At 52.6% G+C, this 24,202-nt stretch overlaps 1 protein-coding gene across 2 annotated transcripts in view; it reads left to right on the plus strand.

Annotated features, from left to right (window-relative positions):
• Positions 1 to 24,202, plus strand: part of DSCAML1 (DS cell adhesion molecule like 1) — a 340,977-nt gene that overhangs the window by 289,113 nt on the left and 27,662 nt on the right. For both annotated transcript variants that reach the window (XM_014855719.3, XM_070490215.1), the window contains 8 exons: positions 970 to 1,169; positions 1,769 to 1,865; positions 2,488 to 2,616; positions 10,257 to 10,424; positions 11,776 to 11,846; positions 16,526 to 16,766; positions 20,123 to 20,269; positions 22,594 to 22,749. In XM_014855719.3, coding sequence (XP_014711205.2) covers positions 970 to 1,169; positions 1,769 to 1,865; positions 2,488 to 2,616; positions 10,257 to 10,424; positions 11,776 to 11,846; positions 16,526 to 16,766; positions 20,123 to 20,269; positions 22,594 to 22,749 — 1,209 coding nt within the window. The remainder of the gene's footprint in view (positions 1 to 969; positions 1,170 to 1,768; positions 1,866 to 2,487; positions 2,617 to 10,256; positions 10,425 to 11,775; positions 11,847 to 16,525; positions 16,767 to 20,122; positions 20,270 to 22,593; positions 22,750 to 24,202) is intronic.

Raw genomic sequence — 24,202 nt, forward strand, 5'->3', positions numbered from 1 at the left:
CTGGGTTGCTCAGGCCCAGAGGAGGGTCAGGCTGGAAACGCTTCTTGTCGGGGCAGTGAGAGGGGTCTCTGATGCCAGCCAGGGCCTTGGTTGTTTTGTGATGATTTTCTCAGGTCGGCAGTGGGTGGGGGGCTGAGGGGGTGAGATCTTAATGATGGCCCTGCGATCCACGTTTTCTGTTGCACTTTTTCTGGAAGAACAGAGGAGTTTCTCAGCTGTGGGAAGGGGTAAACCAGCTGACTGCTGTGCAGAGACACAAAGCAAAGGCCCAGTGGAGGACTTCTAGCCTGGGGTCCAGAGACGGAGCAGGACGTCTGTGGATTCGATTCAGGGGCTCTATAAAAATCACATCTCTTCTACGCTAACTTCTAACTGAAATTCAATATTTCTTCCATTTTAACATAAGCAACAAACCCCGGCAGTAACAGTTCCTGTGACTATCATGGATAGAATCCACAGATATTTTCATGTCACAGCTGGGGCAGATACCTCACCGTGTCCTCGTGCTCACACTGTTACAGAATTGTGCTAATATAACCCCGCACTAGTTCTTATTGATGAAGAGTGAGAAGGAACATAGATTGATATGTGATAGACTATATCAAAAGTTTGCTTTTGAAGGTTTTTCGTATTGGTCTAACCATACTTCGATATATCTGCTTTCCTTTGTAATTCTATGTATGTTATACATTTTAAAGCATTCTGAAATGGGGTCCATTGGCTTCACCAGAAGGGGCCATGCAATGTCAGAACCCTGGTGAAGAGAGAGGCTGCCCCATCGTGGGTGGGAGGAGAAAGGGGGCAGGCATGTGGGGTTTCCCATAGCCCCCTTAACCTTTATTAAGCCTTTCCTCGGGCTGAGGCCCTCTGTGGGGAGGGGGAGCCGGAGGTGGGACCTCTGCACAGCACGTGGTCCCCCAGCCTGGCCTCGCCCCTCACTGGGGCCTCCTGCACCTCCTCTCCCCACAGTCCCGGCCATGATCACCTCCCACCCCAACACCACCATCGCCATCAAGGGCCACGCCAAAGAGCTCAACTGCACTGCGCGGGGGGAGCGGCCCATCATCATCCGCTGGGAGAAGGGGGACACGGTCATCGATCCTGACCGTGTCATGCGGTATGCCATCACCACCAAGGACAACGGAGACGAGGTTGTCTCCACACTGAAGGTGAGCACCCACGTCCCAGTCTCAAGGGGACCCCGACTCGCAGAAGGTGGGGAGCCCACAGCTACTACATCTTTAGCCAGTGGAAATAAATGGGGAGTCTGGGAGCCCCTCCCCACACCCCAAAAAGTACCTCCCGTTTGCTAGCTATTTCCCTTCTCCATCCAGGAACCTCTGCCTTAGAACCTCACCATATCTCCTCTCTGACAACCCCAGAGCCATTAAATGTGTGGAACCCTCAGCTCTTCCCTCTTTTCCAAAACCCCTCGTCTCCATTCTCTCTTCTGGGACCCCTCAGCCCCTCCCTCCCTCCCTTCTGCGACCCCTCAGCCCCTCCCTTCATCTTGGACTCATCAACCCCTCCCTTCCTCCCTCCTGGGACCCTTCAGCCCTTCCCTGCATGGACTCTTCCATGCTTCCATCCTTGGAAGTTTCTAGGAAGAGGAGCTCTTGACAAGGCCCCTGGTGGGTCCCTCTCCCTGAAGAAGATGGCCTGGTTGATCCCCACTAGAGTGGGCTCCCTTCAGCAGACCAGCTCTAAAAGAGTCTCCCCATTTCCTCCCTCTCTCCCCATCCTCCTGCCCCTGCTGGCCACCTCCTAGCTCAAGCCAGCTGACCGTGGGGACTCTGTGTTCTTCAGCTGCCACGCCATCAACTCATATGGGGAGGACCGGGGCTTGATCCAACTCACTGTGCAAGGTACCCTCACCTGCCCCCAACTCCCAACCCCTCCCCGAGGGACCCAGGGACCCGACATTAACTCCACCTAAAGAGCAGGGACATCACCCACACCGTGGTGGAGGACAACAGCAATGGCCTCTGAGGAAGAGTCTGCCCACGCCCTGCCCAGAGCAGGCGAGGAGGGCACCTCCACGCAGACCTCAGGCAGCGAGGTTGGCAATGGCTGCAGTCCCTAGAGGGCACATTGCTGCTTCCAGAAGTGGGGGCCTGGGTTTGTGGGCCCAGACCCTGGAGGAGGGTGGGAAGGGAAAGGCAAGCTGGGAGAAGTTGAAAGCTCTGCCACTTTCAGGCCACCAGCTCTGAGGAATCCCTCCGGAAGGGCCTGCCCTCTCCCCAGCCGAGGAAGGGAGGGGAACAGAGCAGGAGACCAAGCTGGCCCTTCTCTGCCTCTGAGCCCTGCTGCCAGCCCCGCCCCGTGCCACCTTGTCCAAACCCCGGGGTTCCAGGGCCCTTGGGTAGACCACAGGTGACACCAACTCCCAGGGGTACAGCAGGACCTGGGTCCACTCTGGGGTCAGGCAGGAGGCCAAGCTCTCCCCTGCCATCCTCACTTCTACCCCCTCCCCCTGCCACACCCCAGAGCCCCCCGACCCCCCAGAGCTGGAGATCCGGGAGGTGAAGGCCCGGAGCATGAACCTGCGCTGGACTCAGCGGTTCGACGGGAACAGCATCATCACGGGCTTCGACATTGAGTACAAGAATAAATCAGGTGGGCTGTGGGCTGGGCCCACCACGGCCACTTGGGCCACGTTCTCTGCCTGTGCCCCTCTCGTGGAACAGCCCCTGGGCCTCAGGGCTGCCCATCTAAAGCAGACACGCCAGCCCCCACCAGTGCACAAGCCCCTGTGGCTTCCAAAGGGAAGGATACTAGTCAGGCTAGGAACCTGGGGGAAGACAGAGGGACCCCCAGCTGATGGGGAGGGTGTGTCACCCCCTTCTTTCCAGGACTGTCCCTGGACCAAGGTCTACAGGGTGGTCTGATTTAAAGCAATTTAAAGGCCCCAAGCCCAGGGGCTGGGGGCTGTCTGTGGGGTCAGAGACATCATGGGTTTGGCTGGGTCATCTGGCCGCTCCTGGTTTGGGATGTTGAGGATGACTGGGGGTCAGAGAGCTGGTCCTTGCCAAGAATGGGTCCTTGGGACATGGAAGTCCCTGGACAAGCTTAGAACTAAGTTTCCTCCTCCTAGAATTTCTCCTAGAGCCCTCCTCTTGGACCCAAACTAGCTTCTGTCAGGCTGCCTGTCACTGTGAAGTCCCGTGCGGCAGAGTGAACAATGCATCCCCGGGTCTCTGGGGAAATAGGAGACCCACAGTCAGGTGGCAGGAATGGCAAGGAGGGGGCCTCAGAGGGGACAAGAGGCCTGGAGGGAACCAAGCCAATAAAGAGCTATAGGAGTTCATGTTTGTATCTGCATGACCGTCTCTGGAAGGTACGTGACAAACTGGCACCGGAGGGGTGCCTCTGAGATGGCACCTGGGTAGCTCCACCGTGGGAGCGAGAGGAAAACACACTTCTTGTTCTGGATCCCTTTGTATCTTTTGAATTCGATACCATAGGCCTGTATAAGCTTTTCAAAATAATTTTAAAATGAAACACAAAAAAGACTCTGGAGAATTCAACCCTCCCCAACTCCCCTTCCCCACCAACTCTCGTCTCTCAACATCTCATCTCATCTTAGCATAAATCCAAGGTTTGTTGTCCCCCAAAGCCTTCCAGACTCTTCCTGTCTTCCCTAGCACAGCACATGGTCCCTGGCTGGCTGGCTGTCCTTTCCTCTAGGTTGTCTGAGTCTAGTCCCTGCCGTTTCCCAGCGTCTGGCACAGTGCCCAGTCACGTGGCAGATGCTCAGCAAATGGTTTTTGAGTGAGTTGAAGTGAGGTACAGGAAAGCAAATCTCTGAGCTGTATATTCACCTCTTGAGAAGCAGCCCTGTCCAGGGCATTGGGTCGGTCATCTTTGATCCTGGTTTCCAGAAGGAGGAGTCCTGCCCTCAGCAGCTTACAGTCTAGTTGGAGAGAAAAGTCAGGTTGCAGCCAGCCTCCCAGGAGTTCACCCTCCGTGCAGGAGGAGGGCTGCAGAGAAGGAGGGGCAGCCACCGACAGGGCTGTAAGCATCTCTCTGGTCCCCGTAGATGCTGCGTTAACATAGGTCTTGAAGATGGAAAGGTAACGGGCCTAGATTCAGGGCAAGGGCGAAGGCAGAGCCCGAGCAAGGCACAGGGCACTCCAGGGAGTGGCCCCTAGCAGAGGGTGCACAGATACAGTTCCTGGGCAACAAGACCTAAAAGTGCTCTGGGGCCAGGTGGGGAGGGAGCTTTCAGGCTGAGCTTTTACTTTGTTAGGGAGGTCCACAGACACTGACAGTGCCTGAGCCACCAGAGAGAGACTTGGGTAACATGGCACCTTGGAAAGATTCATCTGACATTTGTGGGAAGGAGGGGTACCCAGGAGGTGAGCAAGGAGGCTGCTGCAGCCCTGTAACTGGGGTGAGGTGATGAACATCAGGGCCACTGTGGAGACAACGGGCACAGAGAGGAGAAGCCGAGTGTACCCATCTCACACCTCAGGACTTCCTGAGGCTGGTGCCCGGGAGCCAGACAGGAAGCGACAAGTCCCTATGTATGCAGACCAACATCTCCATATGGCGGTGCACGCTCCGTCTCTCTGCCAGGGTGGCAGGGCTCTGCTCACGTTGGGGGTGGGGAGTGGGTGCCTGGGCTGTCACTCACACCCCTCCCCAACTGCCCCTTGCAGCTGCCTCCCCACCCTATTCCCCCTTGCTGCCCCGTTGCCCGCTCCCCCTCCACTGACCACTCTCTAATGTGTGGGAACCTTTCCTGGGGCACAGCTCAGCAGGGCGAGCTGAGAACATCACACATCTGGAGAGCACAGCAGAAGGAGAGGCGGGCAGGGAAGATGCTATTTTCAGAGCACGTCCACATCTTCCCCCAGCCCCCTCCGTCCCCCCTGCAGGATGAGGAGCTGACATACCCACCCCAGAGCCAGGGGTGCCAGGAAGGATGGACAGGGTAGGAGGAGGGCGAATGAAAACTCAACCTCAGTCTCCCCCTTCGACAAGGTATTAAAAAAAAAACAAATGACAGAATCAAGAGCATGGAGAAGCCAGCTGGTCCTTCCCTCTGCCTTTGACTGGGACTGCTCCAGACCATCCCCCTCAGCCGGGCTTCTGGCATGGCATTTAGGAAAGGAGTTCCCCGAGAACTGCGGTGAGAAATCAGAGTGAGGCCGAGGCTGTGAGCACAGCACAGCTTCCTCGTCCGTACGGTGGGAGTGGCAGTGCCTACCTTGTGGGATCGTCTTCAGGATTTTAGAGCATCTAGCAAGAGGTGGTAGTAAACCTTTAATAAATGTAAGTTCCTCTCCCCGTTCTAACTCAAACACCTCATGCGGCAGTTTATCGTCCTGTGGGACTTGCAGGCTGAAATATATATGTCTGTCAGTCAGCAACATGCACTGGGCGTCAGTAGGTTTTTTTGCAGAATCATGCACCAGCCATGTGGTAGGGAAAGAAGAAAGAGGAGACGGAGTGTTGCCCTTGGAGCTTACAGTGCAGTTGGAGTGAGAACACACACTACGTGCACGCATGCACACACACGCATGTGGGCGTCCTTACACTTTCAGAACTGTTACAAAGCACTATCCAGTCACATGGAATACACCACAAACTGTTACGTGAGAACTGGAAAAGGTATCCAAGGGAACCGACGGGTGAGTCAAAGGAAGGAGGGGGTGTGCGTGTGCGTGCACACGTGTGTGTCTTTATGTAGACCTTCTCGTGCATGTGCAAGACTGGGACAAGAACTGTTCTCCAAGCGGAAGACTTGGGTTGGCCCAGTGTCAGAGCTGCGTGATCTGCAGCAAGCTACTTAACATCTTTGTGCATCTCTTTATCCATCAAATGGAGACAATGACACGTAATTCTCAGGCTGGATGCAAGGATGGAGTGAGTGTGATGACTTCTGTGGAGGTGCCCAGCACAGAGCCTGGCACATACTAACCCTCCGCAGTCTCCCTCCTGTGCCTCTACTCTCCCTTCCCCTCTTCCTCCTGCCCCAGACCACACCCGGCCTGGGTCTGGACCATCTGCTCCTGACCCCCTTCTTTGCTCCCAATGTGCCTTTGCCACGTTTTCTGCCATGTTGCTCATTGTGCTAATTTTCCAGGGGAAATTACCAAGTCTGGCCTTTCTAAGCCATCCCGCTCATGCTGACTTCTCCTGGCCCCAGGCAGCAGAGTAATAATACATGAATGCTGAATGATAAATAGCACCGTCCACACAAATCTATCAGATGGCACTGTGCAGATTTAAAAATGCAGACACCACATTTCGCCCCTGTTTCCCAAGCGAGGAACGGGGATGCGTTCTTTGCGGATGGCCCTCCAAGCCCAGAAGGCAGCTTCGTGGTGCGAGCTGTCGGCCACCACGGGGCGAGCCAGCCTGGTGTGGCGTGTTGTTCTGTGTGAGCTGGAGTGTGGCTGTGAGAGGGACTGGTGTTGGGATGTTGTGAGGGGTCATTGTGACCCAGGGAACCTCGCCTCGGTGCTGCAGAGAGATGGCCATGGGGGGCTCAGAGCCGTGATGCAAGGAGAAAATCAGAGATGCAGAATGGGTTTGTTTCCCAAGCGCGGGCAGCTAAATGCTCCAGATGTGGCTTTTGTCCAAGCTGTCCCCCGCTATGGCGAATGTGTCCCTGAAAATCCAAAGGCTCCAGGTCCCCTCGCAGCAGGCAGCCCACAGAGTAGAAGGCACTGACATCTCCCTAGCCGCTTCCTTATTTTTTTAAGAAGAATATTTTGCATCATAAACCCTTTGATGAAGAAAGGGAGAGAGAGCCCTTAATGAAATATGTTAATCTGGGTAAGCCAGGCTCATATGAAAGGGAATATTAAAAGAGACAATATTCGCCACAGCCAGCTCAATACTCTGGGAGACCTGAAAGGGAAAGGGAAGAAAATACGGCTCCTGATTTCAGCTATTCAGGGTCAGGGCGATGGCAGTGATGAAGTTTGGAAAACCAGCTAGAGACCTCCAGATTGGACTCTGATGCATTAGCCCGGAAGGGTTGTGGAGAGAGAGCTGTTTTGTGCCAACATCAAAGATGATTTGGGAACGCAAGGTCAAATCCACCTGCAAACGACGGGCAAAAGCGGAAAAAAAGAGGCTAGTCTCTGGGACATCCCCCCAACCTTCCTGTGATTGGCAGCTGAGTAAGGCAAGGAAAGGAAAGGCAAAGGGTATTTATTGTGACTACAAAATGCAGAGGAACTCCAAGCCCAAAGTGAAGGACAAAGAAGTGACTGTGGTCTAAAGCCAAAAGTGGGTTTTAAGTGCCCAACACATGCCAAGTCAGGGAGACAGACAAAGCTTTAGACATGGCGTCTGTCTTCAGGGAGCTTAGCATCTCCTTGGGCAATTGCCACTGAAACATGAGCCCTCAAAGGAAGATCCTGTACGAGGAAGAGGGCTCTAAATGCTGCAGGAGCGCAGAGGAGAAGAGTGGTGAAAGGTGGGCTGGAAAGGGTGGCACAGGCCAGATGCTGCCCGGCCTGGGTCTTGTTAAGAGAGTTTGTCATTACCCCAAGAGCAAGAAAAAAGTATTGAAGAGTTTTAGGCAAGAGGATGACAGTATCAGATCTGTGTTATGGGAAGACCACTCTCAATGCTAAGATAGAGTGCTTGGCCTGTAAAGAGGTGCTCAATCATATTTGTAGAGTGAGTGATGGTGGCAGTGTGGAGAACAGATGGAAGGGGGCACACAGTGGGTCCTAGGAGGCTACCTAGTTAGGATGTTATTTCCCTGGTCCAAGTGAGAGATGACAGTGGCTTAGCCTGGGGCACGGATGGAGAGGGAGAGAAGTGGAGAGATTCAAGAAATGCATAGGACACAAAAGCTATAGCACTTGATAGGCAGGGAGAGAGAGAGAGAAGAGTCAAGAAAACACCTAAGTTTCTGGCACAACATGCTGGATGGTGGTGCCATTTCCTGAGACAGGGACTCTAGGAAGGCAATGAGTTTACAGGGTATGTGGGCAAGACTTCTGTCTTGGACATGTTGAGAGTGAGGTGCCTTTGAAACATCCAAGAGGAGATGTCAAGTAACCAGTTGGCTATAAGGGTCTGGAGTTCAAAGAAGAGGTCTAGGCTGGATACAAATCTGTGAGTTATCTGTATAGGCGGGACTAGAAGCCATGGGTGGGAGAAGTGTATGGGGGAGAGGAGCGCCTAGGGTGGAGCCTTGAAGAACTCTAACCATTAATGGTAGGCTAGGAAGGTGCACCTGCAAAGCAGACAGGAAAGAAATGGCCCGAAAGATAAAAGAAAAGCCAGAGAGTGTCTCACCAGGGAAACCAAGGGAAGAGTGGTTCAGGAAGAAGGGAGGGGTCCAAGTTGCACACACCTGACAGGCCCAGTGAAAAATTAGGCTTGGTGACCTTAGGGTCACCTATCCTGTGGAAATGTGCTGATGTCATAGGAGGGTGTGAGGAGTAAATGGTGAACAGTCCATCCCCACACCTGGCGCATCTCAGGTGCTTGGCATAAATATTAGCGCCTCTTTTCCTTATCCCCTCTGTGTTCAGATGCATCATGTGGGTCCCCTCCCTCGGCCTGCGCTCATCAAAAATGAATGTACTGACTCATGGTCACTGTCCCTCTCCTATAAACACAGGCAAATCAAGGGTGACGTGTGAGCTGGCACCAGCTCCCAGGATGCCACAGAGAGAAGCGAACACCTGCCTGCGTGTCGGTAGCCCATTGGCTCCCAAACCAAAGAGGTGCCCGCCGCAGGCAGGAACCCTCATATTTGCAGTTCTGGCTTAACCTGCCTGCCACCGAGTGACTCTCCGGGTGGTTGGGGTATTTTAAAAGACAAGGAGAAAATTATGTGTTTCTGAGCATCCACAGCCTGCCATTTGGGCTTTGGCTCATGAAACCAAAGAATTAAATGCAAAACCGCAGATGGGGCGCTGGGCCAGTGCCCTTCACAGATGCTGAGCCTGCGCGGCTCAAAGTGGTGTTTTGAAAGACATCAAGACCTCAGTTAACCAGAATCTGGGGGAGCGGGATCGTCTCTTCTGGTGAACCCATTCTCCTGATTTATCAGGCATTAGCTTAAAAAGGAAAAACAACCAGTCTTCCTAAGAAATCTTTCTAGAATGTGCTAGCCTCCTTTCCTGATTCAGGGATTAAACTATAGTGAGTACAATTTAACCTTTTCTACTGAGAATTTTCAGGGTCCTCTACTGTGGATTTAAAAGGCATGGAAAATTAGACTGAATAGTGACATCGGGACATGGCCTGGGAAGATCTTTAAGCCCTAGTATCAGCTCATTTCCTTGTGCTTTGCCGTTTTTTCTTTTCAAAGTGAAGTGCTGATAAACTAATCTGGTTTTGAATTCTGGGTTTGGAAGGTCCTAGCTGAGGCATTCCTGTAATTGCAGACCCCTCCCATCTTTCTCTGGAATCCCCCAGTAGGTGCACAGCAAAAACATGTTGAATCAATGACTAGATTCCTCTGGAGATGCGGGATGTTTACAGTCACAGTATCCTGAGCGGCATTTCTCTCGTATTTTTCACATTCTACAGTTTTGCTAAACGTTAGCCCTGGAATGGGCTGCCAGCACCCCCATATACATCGCGAGCATGCTAATGCCTTTGTTGGCTCTTGATCCTAAAGACTCTGAGACCATTCTCCTGCTGGTGAGAGAAAGAGGGTGGGGCCTGGGCTGGGGACTCTGGCACTTGGTCTGTCCCCCTGACAGACCAAGAAATGCTCAAGACCACAACTGCACAAGTGCACAGGAAAGGAAATACAGAAGCACACACAGAGAGAAGGAGAACGGGGGAGAAGACTTGGCTTCCCCCTTTGCACTAGGACCATTGGGTGGATGGGGTAGCTCACGATTACAGCAGGTCACTGATGTGGTGTGAGAGACCAGGATGAAGGGCACTGGCCAGTCAGACCCTCAGGGACAGCCAGCAAATGGTGGTCTTGGAAGGGACCTTGGGAAACATCTCGTTCAACCCCCATCTGAGGTTTGAGCTCACAAGCTGGCCCAAGACAGAGGAGAATCAGGCTTCTGACTCTCCAGCCAGTGCATTTGCTGCTCACATCCTCAGGCATGGTCTCTTTGGTTTCCTTGAGCTTCATGAAACAGGCCCCTTGCACTCTGTGTGAAGTTGTTAAGGCCTGTGGCCTCTCAATGCAGTCAATGTGAGCTGGACCCTTCTGAGCATCAAAGTTGAGATTGGGATGTGCTGATGCTTGAGGCTGGGGAGTGGTCTGGAGTTCACCTGGCTATGGTTTGAAACGGGTGTCCTCTCTCCAGATTCCTGGGACTTCAAGCAGTCCACACGCAACATCTCCCCCACCATCAACCAGGCCAACATCGTGGACTTGCACCCAGCATCTGTGTACAGCATTCGCATGTACTCCTTCAACAAGATTGGCCGCAGCGAGCCGAGCAAGGAGCTCACCATCAGCACAGAGGAGGCAGGTGAGCACCTCGCCCTACCACCCCTGCCCATGGCCTCTGGGATCAGGGACATCTGGGCCACACCCACCCTGCCCACTGGCAGGGGGCTTGCAGTTAGAAAAGGGGAGGAGATATCTCAAGGTTTTTGTTTGTGTCTGCCTCTGGATCATTCCAGGCTCTTCTAGCTGACCTTTTCCAGATGGGATTCTAAATGCTGGTCTCTTGGGAGCTGTCCGTGGTTCTGCCCCACTCCCCTGGGCCCAGCCTGTCAGGAAAGGACAGATGTGCTGGATCTGCAAAGGATGGGCTAATAGTACCCTGGATTATTTCCTGCAACTTTTATCATGGAGTTTTCCTGAAAGTTTAAACAAGATTTCTCTTGCTGTGTTTTCTCTTGTTATTGTAAAATATAAAATAATGCAAAAAAGTACGTATACCATATATGTACCATTATATGAATAATAGTAAAGTAAAACCTAGTATAGCCAATACTCATTATCAATTGGTAACATGCCACAGATTCTCCCGATGCCCCTTCACAACTATAACCCCATCCCTCTCCCTGAAGTAACCAGTATCTCAACTTTCTTGCTTTTCTGTTTTTATCCTGTTACCACAAGATACACATAAACCATATCATTTAGTTTTGCCTATTTTTCAATAGAATGATTCATGAAATCATAGTTCATATGTTCTTTTGTGTCTTCCTTATTTTGATCAATATTATTTTTGTGAGCTTCATGCTGTTAGTACAGCTGTTATCATTTGTGCGTCTTCAGTGCTGTATAGTATTCCATTTTGTGATTATACCACAGCCTGTCCATTCTACTATATGGAAATTGGTTGTTTAGAGTTTGGAGCTGTGAACATTCTTGTACTTGTGTGCTGTACACAGGGTCCTGAGTTTCTCTAGGGGATATAAACAGTTGCTGAATTACAGAGTCATCAGACGGACATACTTCTAGAAAAGCAGAAGTATACTTCACACAAAAAAAATGCCAAAATGTTTTCCAAAGTGTTGTACCAATTTTCTCTCCCATGATCAGTGTATAAGACTTCCTGCCACTATACACCCTTGCCTACACTTCATACTATCAAACTTTTTAAAAAATTTTGCCAGCCTGCTGGATGTGGAGTAGTATCTCATTGTCATTGTTTGCTATATTTTCAGCAAATTATGGAGAATGAAGAGGAAATTTAGCCACTGTGATCATTTCAAGGGGACTCAAACAAAGGGCCTCTGCTTTTGTATATGAGCTTTTCCTTTCTCCCTGTCAGTCCTCCAGCTCAGGGGGATGGGAGTGAGAACACGGGACTCTTTTCTTCCCAGACTCTATTCGTGATGTTGTTTCTCACCTCCCTCCCCCACCAGCTCCTGATGGGCCCCCCATGGATGTCACTTTGCAGCCGGTGACCTCACAGAGCATCCAAGTGACTTGGAAGGTAAGTGAGGTCAAAGGCATTTCCCCTGAGGTGCCTCCTTGCCTCCTCCCTCCTCGACCCAGGAATGAAGCCCCAGCAGGCTTGCTGGTCTCTGGTCTCCTGTAATGCCTATGCCTGTTTTTTTGGGTAAACCCAGTGCAGGTGGAGGGAAGGAAAGAGAGGAGGATAGCGGGGCAGGTCCTGCCACCAATCCCCACTCTCCTCCTCTCCCTGGCTCTCTGATGGAGACCTGTGTGTGGGGTGAGATGAAGACCTTGGCAATGCCAACAAGAGAAGATGGTTTTTCCACCACACTGGCCTGTCCTCCAAACCCCACATGTTGTAGTAGGTTGGAAGTTGAATTTGACTTTGCACAAAGTTCAAGGGGGCCCTGTGGATGATGGGAGATGACAGGACAGGGTCTCACCCTCATCTTGGCCCTGTGACTGGACCTGGGAGGGACGGCAATGCCATCCTCTGTCTTCTCTAGGTGAGGCCTTGGACAGGAGCCTTGGTCTTTTCAGGTCTCAGTTTCTTCTCTATAAAATCAGGATGACAATAACTGCCCTCTCTTCCTCTGGGGGTGGAGGACCTGTAGAGAAAACAGACCAGTATATGCTGCAGCCATTTCTAAGGGACAGAGACCTGTAAATTCTAGTGGGTGTCTAAGAATCTGTCACTTAAGGAAACTCTTAGAGGAGATTCCATAGCTGGGCAGGGAAACAGAGCAGAATAACCTTGAGCAGGACCAAGAGACCCTTTCCTGGGTAACTGGCCTCATCGCCGCATCCCTGCCATGGGCGCGGAAGGGCTGACAATGCTGATGGCTCCCTGTTGCTCTGCATTGTCCAGTCTCCCGGTATCTTCCTAGACTAACTTATCTGACCCTCTGTTCCTTTGAGCGTGCCAGAAGATGTATTTGTATCCTCATCCATCAGAGGAGGCCATGGTATAGAGATGCAGGGTGACTTGCCCACGGCCATTCAAGTAGTGACAGGAGCAGGACTTAAACATACAAAGTCTGGAGCCCCAGCCCAGTGTCCCCACCACAGCCCACTGCATGGAGGTCAGGAACAGAGAGCTTTCTTAGGGCCTGTCCATGTTCTGCTTCTTGGAGCTTTCTCGTCTCAACCGAGCAGCTTGCCGAGTTGCCTCCTGGATCGGACGTCCAAGCTCATTTTCTGACTGTGACTCCTGATGGGAAAAGCCCACGTACTTTAGTCCTCCTTCTGGGCCCTGCAACAAGATACATTTAAGCATGGGAGAGACTCACAAGGGCCTAGTGATATTTTCCCTGAAAAGATTGTACTCTTATGCACGCATGCACACACACGCACAGAGATAGACGGCAGAGCCTTCTTCCTTCCCTCCCTAGAGAAATGACCAGGATGAAAGCAGGACTGGGGCCGGGCAACTGGTCGTTCCTGGGGACCAGCCGACCTACAGATGCCTAGAACCACAATTCCCCTCCAGATTCAGATCGGGGCTCCAGGGCTTTCCTCAGAAACTGGGGATGAACCCAGGAGTCCAATCTCTAATTCTTGTCTGCATCTTGGCTCTGGACCCATTTCCGAGGAATACTCTGAGGAAGCCAGGAGGTGCGGGTGGGGAACAATTATGTAAAACACGGAGACGTTTGGCTACAAAGCTCCGACCTGGAGGTCGATAAAAATTTAGAATCAGATTTATTTCTCCAAAGTCTCATAATGAAAAATAAAATTGATTAGAAAGTTAGAACTTCAGAATGACCCAGCCCATCAATAAATTTGGGGCTGACTTCTCAGGGGATTTTTTTTTTTAACACCAAGAAACAGATTAATGAAAAATAAAGATTCACTCGAAAGACAAGTCACTTCATTTTAAGACTCTTTCCGCGAGATGGATCGCCACTGCTTTATGACATAAATTTGCAATCAGCCCTATTGATTTCTTAATGCTTCAGAGAAATATTGTTAAGATTGATTTAAATCCTGAGTGTGCCTGATGGGGGGTGGGGTGTAAGGGAGAGGGGGAGAGGGACAGAAGAGGAAAGAGAGAGAGAGAAGGGAGGGAAGATTTGTATAAATATGTGAATGCATTTATGTGTGTGTAGGGCATTCCTGGATGTCTATCCAAGGCGTCTACCAGTATGTGCTGTTATGAAGGCAGGTTGTGTGGTGCTGTGTACAAGTGTACATCATGGTATGGGGGCTCTGGGTATGCAGGCGTGTGTCGTTGTGCATATCAGAACGTGTGTCAATATGGAAGTATATATGTAATATGAGCGTATATGTCAGTGTGAAGACAAGGGTATCTTGAAGATGTGTTTGTTTCTATCATAGATGTCTGTGTGTGCGAGTGTGAGTAGACAGATGTGTGCAGATACGAGACCCAAATTCAGAAATTCGCCTGCTTACAAACTTAGCAAACAGGACTGCCCAACTGCAGAGAGAAACATTATTCAGGCGTTAACAGAAAGTCAGGTCGATTAAATACACACACACACCTATTTAGTGAGTTCAAAACAATTATGTTAAATTAAAAACTTCATTTTATTGAGTTAACAGTGAGCTAAAAATGCAGTTCATTTAAAACACTCATTGAATTACAAAAAAAAAACAGTGGGGCCGTTTTACTAACTTAATTGTTTTTGATCTCGCTATTTTTTAGTACAATAAAAGGTGGGCTTTTAAATTAACTTCATTGTCTTTAAAACCCTGATTCAAGCTGTTTTTATATGCTCTGGGGTAGGGCTCTCTCTCACTTTATGGATGGGCTGGCCCGCTCGTTAAAGGCGCCAGTTTCTATTTGTGGGTCTAAATATATCTGGCCGGGGTAGGTGTGTGCATGAGGATGTTGGCTTTGATGGGACTGGATGTGTGTGTTCCTGGTTCTGGATGTGAGGAGATGTACCAGGAACACGGGGAGAGTGGGGTCTGGTTTTGTGTCAGGGTTCAAGCTTGGGGTGAGAGTACCTGAGACTGACGCCAGTGGAGTTTCTCCAGTCGCCTGGCTGACTGGGATCGGCCCTTCCTTTCCGCCAGCCTAATCAGAGCCCTGAAATGCCCCCTTCTCACCGCACGTCCTTGCCCGTCTCTGTCCCTCCACCACGGAGCCAGCGTCAGGCTTCAGCCCTCAACACACCCCAGCCCTTGGCCAGGACGTCCGGGCCAGTCCGGCCACATGTTCCAAGAGGGGCGGGCCCTTACGAAAGTCAGGACTCTTTTTTAACTTGTAGTAAAATATATGTACCTTTTTATGGACATAAAATTTACCATTTTAGCTGTGTTTGTGTGTCCAGTTCACAGGTGTTAAGTCCATTCACAATGTTGTGCAACCATCACCACTATCCTCTCCAGAACTTTCATCCCAAACAGGAACTCTGTACCTGTTAACCAATAAGCCCCCCACACCCATCCCCAGCCCCCCGTAACCTCTATTCTACTTTGTCTCTATGAATTTGCCTATTCTAGGTAGCGCATAGAAGTTGTATCATTGTTTTGTGTCTGGCTTCTTTCACTTAGCATAACATCTTCAGGGTTCATCTATGTTGTACATGTGTCAGAATTTCATTCGTTTTTAAAGCTGAGTATTATTCCATTGCATGTATAGACCACATTTTGTTTGTCCACTCATCTGTCCACAAACACTTGGGTTGTTTCCACCTTTGGCTGTTGTGAATAATGCTGCTATGAACACGAGTGTGCAAAGATCTGTTTGAACCTTTTTCAATTCTTTTGGGTATATACCAAGGAGTGGAATTGCTGGATCAAAAGGTACTTCTATGTTTAACTTTTTGAGCAACTGCCAAACTGTTTTCCACATTGGCTGCACCATTGTACGTTCCCACCAGCAATGCACAAGGGCTCCAATTCCTCCATATCCTCGCCAACACTTGTTATTTTCCGTTTTTTGATAATAGCCATCCTAGTGGGTGTGAAGTGGTATCTTGGGACTCTGTCTTTTTATTCAAATTAATTGTTCACCTCCCTCCCCATCTAGTTACTTTTTGTCTGCTGTTCCATTTCTTCCAGGCCCCTGAGCCCATGCCAAATGACATCCCTATTCATTCATTCATTCATTCATTTATTCAATAAATATGTATTGAGGGCCTGTCACCCTCAATACATGCCACGCACCATCTGGACACTGAGAGTACAGCTATAAACAAAACAGACAGCACTCCTTGTCCTCGTGGCCTTTACATTCTAATGGGCACAGATAGACACATAAGTAAAATGTATAGAGTGTCAGATGATGCTAGTGCTGTGGAGAAAAATTAAGCCAGGAAGCAATATAAGGAGGACAGGACAGAGGGCAGGGAGCACTCTTACATAAAGAGCTTAAGGAAGGCCCCATTAAAAAGAGGGCATTTCAGCAAAGACACTGCAGAGGTGAGGAGGCAAGCCGTGCAGATATCGAAGGAAACAGGGCTCCCCCTGAGACAGGAACGTGCCTGCTGCGAACAGCACAGAGGCCAGTGGGCTGGAGCATGGGAAGCACGGGGAGAGGAGATGGGTCCGGGAGGGAGTGGGGGCCAGCTCACGTAGAGTGGGTAGCTATAGCCATTGTAAGGGCTTGCCTTTCACTCTGAGTGAGATGGGAGCCTTCGAAGCGCTGGGAGCAGAGGAGTGAGATGATCTGACTTTGGTTTTAAGAGCATCATCTCAGAGTGTCCCGTGTCTTCGTCTCCCCACCCCACCGCCACCCCATACCCACAGGCGCCCAAGAAGGAACTGCAGAACGGCGTCATCCGGGGCTACCAGATCGGCTACAGAGAGAACAGCCCTGGCAGCAATGGGCAGTACAGCATCGTGGAGATGAAGGCCACCGGGGACAGTGAGGTCTACACCCTGGACAACCTCAAGAAGTTCGCCCAATATGGAGTGGTGGTCCAAGCCTTCAATCGGGCTGGCACGGGGCCCTCGTCCAGTGAGATCAACGCCACCACCCTGGAGGATGGTGAGGGCACCAGCAGAGGGTAGGAGGTGTAGATCCTGGGCATGGGCACAGCCAGGTCTGCCAAGGATGGCTTGGGGCCCTTCCACTGCTCCGGGGCCCCATCATGGTCCTGTAGTCTGCAATGGCTGCCTGGATCCCTCCTTCTCTTCTTGCCCGTTGGCTCCTCGAGGGATGTTTGGTCCATTCAGCACCACGGGCCTCTCCATCCATTGGCTGGCTGTCTAGCCACCGGTTGCCGCTGCTCTGCCCGTCAGTCTGTATGTTGATCTATGGGCCTGTCTGAGCGCCTGTCTGTCACCCATCTGACTCTGTCCATGCTTCTCCCTCTCCTTGTTCCTCCTCCCTCGATCTGGCCCCTCACCCATCTCTCTCCACAAGCTCTTTCCTCTAGAGCCTGGGTCCTGTTTCTCCTCCCTTATAGCCTCCGGGTTGGAAGAAGGGCAGAAGCTAAGTTACCTTTGTACTTCTGGGCTGGAACCTGTCCACCGTCTGTTTTAGGGACCAGAGATGAGACTGTGGAGTTAGGAAATCCCAAGATCCATGTGGCAGAGGATTTAAAGGCTGGTTTTTAAAACTTAATTCTTTGAGGGCTAGAGAGGACTCCCTACTCTGATGAGCAAGAGGCCCGGTTTCTCAGGGGAGAGGTTAGGAGGAGCAGGAGCGGGCCTGCTCTCCAGGCACAGAGAAGACCAGCTGGTGCCTGAGCCTGTGCCAGGAAGGGAGAGGAGGCGTGGCCCTTGATGCCCCCCGAGATGGGGCCGGGCGGCCACAGTCCCCCAACGAGCAGAATAAAGAAGAAACAGAGCACTCTCACACTTACTTCTTGATGCCCCAGCCTAAAACCAGGGTCAGAGATTAAAACCTGGCACTGAGTCTGAACCTACCCCCAGCAGAGGGAGGGGACTGAGTCCTGGGAGCATAACGACATCTCCCCATGGCCCATCAGAGTACCCAGCATTCCACCATTAGAGAGTCATTCCTTTAGGTTAAACAGTGCCCTCTCCGTATCTCCTTCTTTCTGAAAAGGCAGACACTCTTGGGAGGGAGGACGCATCAGGGCCGAAACACCTGAGAGTAGATTAGCTCATACCAAGGGTTCTTAACTTTGGCTACAAATTGGTGTTATCTGGGGAGCTTTAAAAATCCTGATGCCCAGGCTCTGTCCCCATAGATTCCCATTTAATTGCTCTGGGGCACAAGTTGGGCTTTGAGAAGGAGCAGACTTCAGTAGGCCCAGGCACTGGGCCCCTGGGAAAAAGTGAGAATGCAAAAAGAGGGAAGGGCACGTAGCAAGTAGAGAGCTGCATAGAAGCCCAAGAGGACATCCCCCCATCCCACCCCCTGCCCATCCCCCACTCGCCCCCTCCCCTCCATGATGCTGGCCAAAGGCCTGGCTAGGTTGAGGAAGATCAGCCTGTCAACTCTTCAAACCAGGAGCACTAATACCCAGCGGTGCTCTGACACAGTGGTTCTCAAACCTGAGCGTACACCAGCATCTCCTGGAAAGCTGTAACAGATTGCCGGGCCGGCCCCCAGAGTGTCTGCTTCAGCAGGTCTGGGGAGGAGGCCAAGAATTTGCATTTCTAATAAATTCCCAGGTGATGCTGATGCTGATGTTGCTGATGCAGGGAGCACCTGTGAGAACCACAGCAGTAAGAGCTAGGTCATTACCCATAAAAGGAGCCAAGACGCACGGAGGTTAAGTAGCCTGTCCAGAATCACCTATCTAGTAAAGACCAGAGCCCAGATCAAAATCCAGGTCTGACCCTGAATCCCACGCTCTTTCTTCTTCACCCTATTGTTACCCTCTTTCTTGAGAGCAAGGCTGGATGTAGGACCAAGTGACGTGGATTCAGAATGTTCAGGAAAGGCACATCCAGGGGGAACAGCTGTCCCGAGCCCACACCAGCATGCCCGACTGAACACTCAGCTCTCATCCACCTAGGGCCAAGCCAGGAAGCAGCCAGGCCAGGCACACCTTTGGCCTCCATCAGGGCACCGCCTCCCTTATTTTGGGCTTGGGGGAGCCTATAATTTCCAACAGGGAGAGATCAGCATGGGCCGTGGAGTCATTTTCAAAACAAAGGAGGAGAGGGGGTAGAAAGTTTCCAGCAGCATTTGCTCAGCAGTTTTTCATACTTAATTAAGGCCCTCGTTAGCCTGTCAGATCCTGATCATTTCCTGGCAATATTAGCGCTCCTCCTGGGGTATTCAAGGGCCCCTGCTTTAGCAATAGTGTCTTTTCCATAATTATATTACCTTCATTTTATTCGAACGGGCAATCTGTATTAGTTTATTATACTGGGTCCCTAATTACATGGTGCTTATATTTTTACACCTAAGTAATATGAAACAATAATCATTCTCAAAGAGGATCGTTAGGATGATGTATTATCATTTAAATGCTCATAAAAATTAGAGTTGCCTCTTGTGGGGCAATGGGATCTAATTACCTTCCATCCAGCCCGGGCCTCCTTTCTCCCACTCAGAGCAAAGCGGAGACATGCAGACTTTCCCCTTGCCCCCGGCTCCTCGGGACCCAGCAGGAAGTGCCACCAAAGTTCTCCCTAGCCAAAGTGGCTTCTGGGCCTGGTGTCCCACTGTCAGTCATCTCAGAAAGGGTGTCTGCCCCAGGGCCAACCCCAGAGAGTGGGACTTAGGTTAAGCTCAAAGGTGGCTCTGGATGGAGAGAGTTGAAGGCGGGGTGGACCACCTAAGTCGGCTTAATGCCCATCATCCGAGGCATTTTGGTATGTTCGTGTGCAGGGACAATGGTGTAATGGCCCCCGAAGCCCTAAAGGTGTCTGTGGAACCTCCTCCCCTTCCCCAGGGTTAGTTGGGTTCCTCTTCTTCTCCTTCTCTTCAGCTTGGCACAAGGACACAAGGGTCCCTAGGGCCAGCCCTTGGCTCAGACTCCCTGGTCAGGTGACAGAAGGGCTGGCAGCCATCAGATGAGATCACCAATTGCAGATACCTCTAGGGCAAGCTTGGAAGCTTCCAGTTTCTGTTAATTCAGGAGTGGTAGACCCTGGGCTGTGGTGCCCACCGTTGAACACCCAAGGGCACATGCCCAGATTCATCACCTTCTTCCCCCAGCATTTACCCAGAACCAGGCATGCGCCTCCCAGAGAGCAAGGGACCAAGTCCATAAAGGTCTCTATTTACCCAAATCTCCAGGAAAGGAGACCTGCCTCACTTCCCAGCCACCCAGCCTAAACTCTCGCGACTGTGTCAGGAGTCTTTCCACTTGTCTAACCAAAAGGTCCTCTGGCTGGGCAGCAGGGCGTGGCCTGGGACACGTATGTTTTGTTTACCTCCCTGACTGGGCTCTTCCGTTCTCCCCTCACCCCATGCAGTGCCCAGCCAACCCCCTGAGAATGTCCGGGCCCTGTCCATCACTTCTGATGTGGCTGTCATCTCCTGGTCGGAGCCCCCACGCAGCACCCTCAATGGCGTCCTCAAAGGCTATCGGGTCATCTTCTGGTCACTCTATGTTGATGGAGGTGAGTCCTCTGGGAGTGATGGCCAGGTCTCAGGGTGAGAGGGTTGGCGGGGGTCTGCGTCCACACGCAGTTGGAGCTGAGCATCTTCCCATGGGATGTCAAGTGGAAGCACAGCCCCGCCTTCTGTACATATTATCCTGGACCAGAGCCAGGGGCCGGGGTGGGCATTTGCTTTTCTCATGTAATGTGTTGATATGAGGCTTTTATAGCCATGCAAGTCGGGATCCCAGCAGGGAACCAGTTGGCACACTCAAATGGGGTAATAGAAGAGAGAGTTTAATGAAGGTACTGCTTTCAGAGGGGTGGGGAGGGAGGGAGAGACACCTGGAGCTAGCACCAGCAGGAAGCCATCATCACCAGGCCTGAAGGGGCAAGAGGAGGAAGCAGGGTCACCAGAGCCTGGAGAGAGCTCCCCTTGGCCAGGAAGCAAGGCATGCCATCTGCACAGATGACCTGCCCGGGACCTGGACACGGGTGGAGAGGGGCACACCGTGGAGCTGGGGTAGGAAGGCAGGGAGGGAAAACCAAGAGAGTGGCCCAACTGTTTGGGTGCCCTCCCTCCCCTGAGAGGCACTGGTCCAAACTGGCTTGTGTAGCCCCACAAACACACCAAGCCCTCACCCACTGGTGTACACAGAGACTTTGCAGTGCCCAGGGCGTCTGCAGTCGAGCAAGCCAGAAGCCAGCATCCCAAATGATGGAAACGTTCTATGGCGGACCACAAAGGGCTCCTATGAATTTGTGTCCCCAGACCCTGAGCCTTCCGCCACCAGGCCCCTGGCCCCTCCCTTCTTTCCTGGAAGACCTCCAGCTCCCCATCATCTCTCCAGGGCAGCTGCCCTCCCCTCCCCGAACTGGATTCTGCCCTGCCCAGACACACTGCACACAGGCAGCGTCTTTCCCTGCCACCACTTCCACTGCCTCCTCCAAAAGCATGGAGGCCTGGGGCTCAGGGCTGACCTCTGACGGTCTCCCAAGTTCTTGTGCTGTGAGATGGCCTCACATATTTGTGCTGACGCAGGTAAGGGGTGGTCCCTTGTTTTCTAGAACCTGCTTCCTCTTTTCTAAGCCTGGGGGCTTCCCCAGCTCAGTTCTTCAGATGAGAAAGGAATTGGCCTCTCTACTCTCCAAAGGCCACCTGGATTATTGGCCACACTGCCCCCTTACTGTCTCTTTCTCTGGCTCCAGTTCTGGATGGGTCCACCCTGGTTTCTGACCTCCTGGGAAAGGAAGGTCCCGCGGCTCAGGCCTCTGTGGTTCCCCCCGTGCTGACCCAGAGTCCCCTCAAGGTGGGCAGGGCGGTCTCACCCTCTGGACCCTGGCAGACTGCTGCACGCCCCTGGCCAGGCCCCCTGCCTTGGGCCCTTAGCCTGCACCGGGCCCCCAGAGAGGTGCTGGGGTGGGTTTGCAGGCACTTGTCTTCTACAAGGCCTGTCCTTAGCCACTGTCGAGGCCTGTCTTTCTGAAATCCCAGTAGTCCCAGTGGGAGGGCTGTCAGCTCAGAGCCTGTCTCTTTTCCTTCTTCTAAGACCCTGGCCCTCCCATGGGACCCTCTCCCTAAGCTCTTCTTCAGAGTCTTCAGTAAGTTCCTTGGCACAGCCAGGATGATGGGTCTTCACTGAGCCAGAAGAAGGCCTGGCTCTTCCTGGCTGTGGCTGTCAGCTCCACCAGCCTCGCCCAGGTTCCCTGTGCAGGCTCTTTGTTGGGAGGGTGTCATCAATGGTGGGGAGAAGGTCATGGGGACTTAGCCCCTCCCACGACCGGGAGTTCAGCGTGCTGGCCCGGGAGCAGTCAGAGGCAGGGGAGGCAGCCTCGGCCTCAGACTGTCACAAGTCATCCCAGGATGACACACTGCCTGGGGAGATCTGAGAGCCCAGGAGGCGCTGGGGCAGCCAGGAGGAATAGCTGCTCACCGTCCTGCCTGGCTAGGCCCCCTCTGGGTCCAGGCACTCCTAGGGCCCCTTACATGGAGAGGGGGTTGAGTGGAGGAGGGGGAAATGTTGCTCGGAGAGATGGAAGTATTCTAAATGGAGAATATTAAGATGAGTTTGGTGCAAGGTTGGCTGGAGGCTGAGGCCAGGCCGGCATGTACCTCTCATCCTAGTTGGGTCACTCGGGGAGAGATGTGGCCTGGGAGCAGTGCCCTAAATCTGCCTCCACGTACCTTGAGGTGGACGGTCCTCCTGGGTGCCACCACCATGGAGTCGAGGTCTGAGCCCAGTGGAGCAAGGCCTGACAGGAGCCCAGGTTGGTGGAGGGGCAGTGGCAGGGGGACGGTGTGTGGCCAGCCTGGGCCGCACTCAGAGGTCGCTTGTCTGTGGCAGAGTGGGGCGAGATGCAGAACATCACCACCACACGCGAGCGGGTAGAGCTGCGAGGCATGGAGAAGTTCACCAACTACAGTGTGCAGGTGCTGGCCTACACACAAGCCGGAGACGGCGTGCGCAGCAGCGTGCTCTACATCCAGACCAAGGAGGATGGTGAGTCCTCTCCTCCGGCCCAGCCTGGCCTCGGCCCAGGGGGGCAGGCTCCCCCAGGGCCGGTGCTGAGCCCTGCCCTCGAGCCGCCCCACTGCTCACCCCCACCTGAGGAGAAGGTGAGAGCAGAGCACCATCCTTTCTCCTGTCCCTTTGATTAGTGGTAGGTAGGACTCTGGAGCCCTGCCCTGGGAGAACACAGCTTACCGTAGATGGTGGCAAAATGCCTGGACTCATGCATAAACATAAGCAACCGTAACCCCCTCCCCCTGCAGCACTGGGTCAGAGACCACATAAAGCCTCTCCTCCCACCCCCACCCAAGGGCATCCTTTTCGTGGCATCTGCTCCCTGCGAGGTTCAGCCTGGTTTCCTCTGGATACAGATGGTTGGGATTGGAGGAGGACAGAAGCCTCCCCACACATATCGCAGGGTAAGGACTTGGCAGTCACCCTGCAGAGGCCCCAGAAGGGGCCAGCCGCTGGCCTCTGGTGTGCTGGGGGTGCTCTCAGGGAGCGAATGGGATATGCCTCCATTTGGAGCTATGATCTCAAAGCTCTTCTCAATGGGGCCAAAACTGGAGGAAAACCAGAAATAAGGAGCCAGACCTCAAGGGTGGAGTGATGAAGAAAGAGGGTGGGGGAGGCTGAGAGCTGAGTCAACCCAGGAGAGAGCAGGTCGAGAGAAGGGCCACATTTCCAACCGGGGCCCGGAGTTGCACACCTTCAGGGGGCCTCAGTCACATGGAGCACCGTGTCCAGGAGGTGCCATGTATGACCCAGCACTGCTCTGGGCTCCTGCCCCCAGCCTTTCCACTTTCTTCCTCACACCACCTCCCCCCCCCCATCACTTAGTTGATTCTAAACGTTCTGAGCCAGGTGCTGTATTACTAGAAGAGTCAGTTTATGTGAAGAATGGCTGGCACACAATAAACGGTAGCCATGACGCTTAATAAAGCATCGCCATCCTTGGCATTATGGCTTTCTTCCCACTCGGCCTCAGCTTTTTCAAAGGATGCAGAGACCCACACTCTAGGTCCTACCCATACAATTTGGCCGAAGGTGCTGGAAGGGTTAGAGGAGCTGAAAAGGAGCCACTCAGGCTGGGAGTGATGGTGGAGAAGTTCTGAGTGCAGCCCAGTGCTCGGCGACCAGACCAGCTCCCGGCTCACTGCACCCCACTCTCCCTAAGCCCCTCCCCTTGCCTCAGATCAGCCCCCTCCCCCACTGAAGCTCTGAGCAATTAAATATTTACCACCTGCCTGCCCTACTTTTCCTGTCGTTAATCCCCTCATCGAGCTTCCTGGGACAGCTCCAGGCATTGCCACCTGCTTGTGTGGAGACCAACAAGGATGGTGCTCAGAGGGGCCTCAGGGCCACACACACACAGGCACCTTCCCAGCCTCTAGAAACGAACCACTGGGGCCCGCAGACCTCTTGCACCCTATTCTGATAAAAG

This window comes from Equus asinus, chromosome 20 (assembly GCF_041296235.1).
Source record: "Equus asinus isolate D_3611 breed Donkey chromosome 20, EquAss-T2T_v2, whole genome shotgun sequence".
NCBI classification, from domain to species: domain Eukaryota; kingdom Metazoa; phylum Chordata; class Mammalia; order Perissodactyla; family Equidae; genus Equus; species Equus asinus.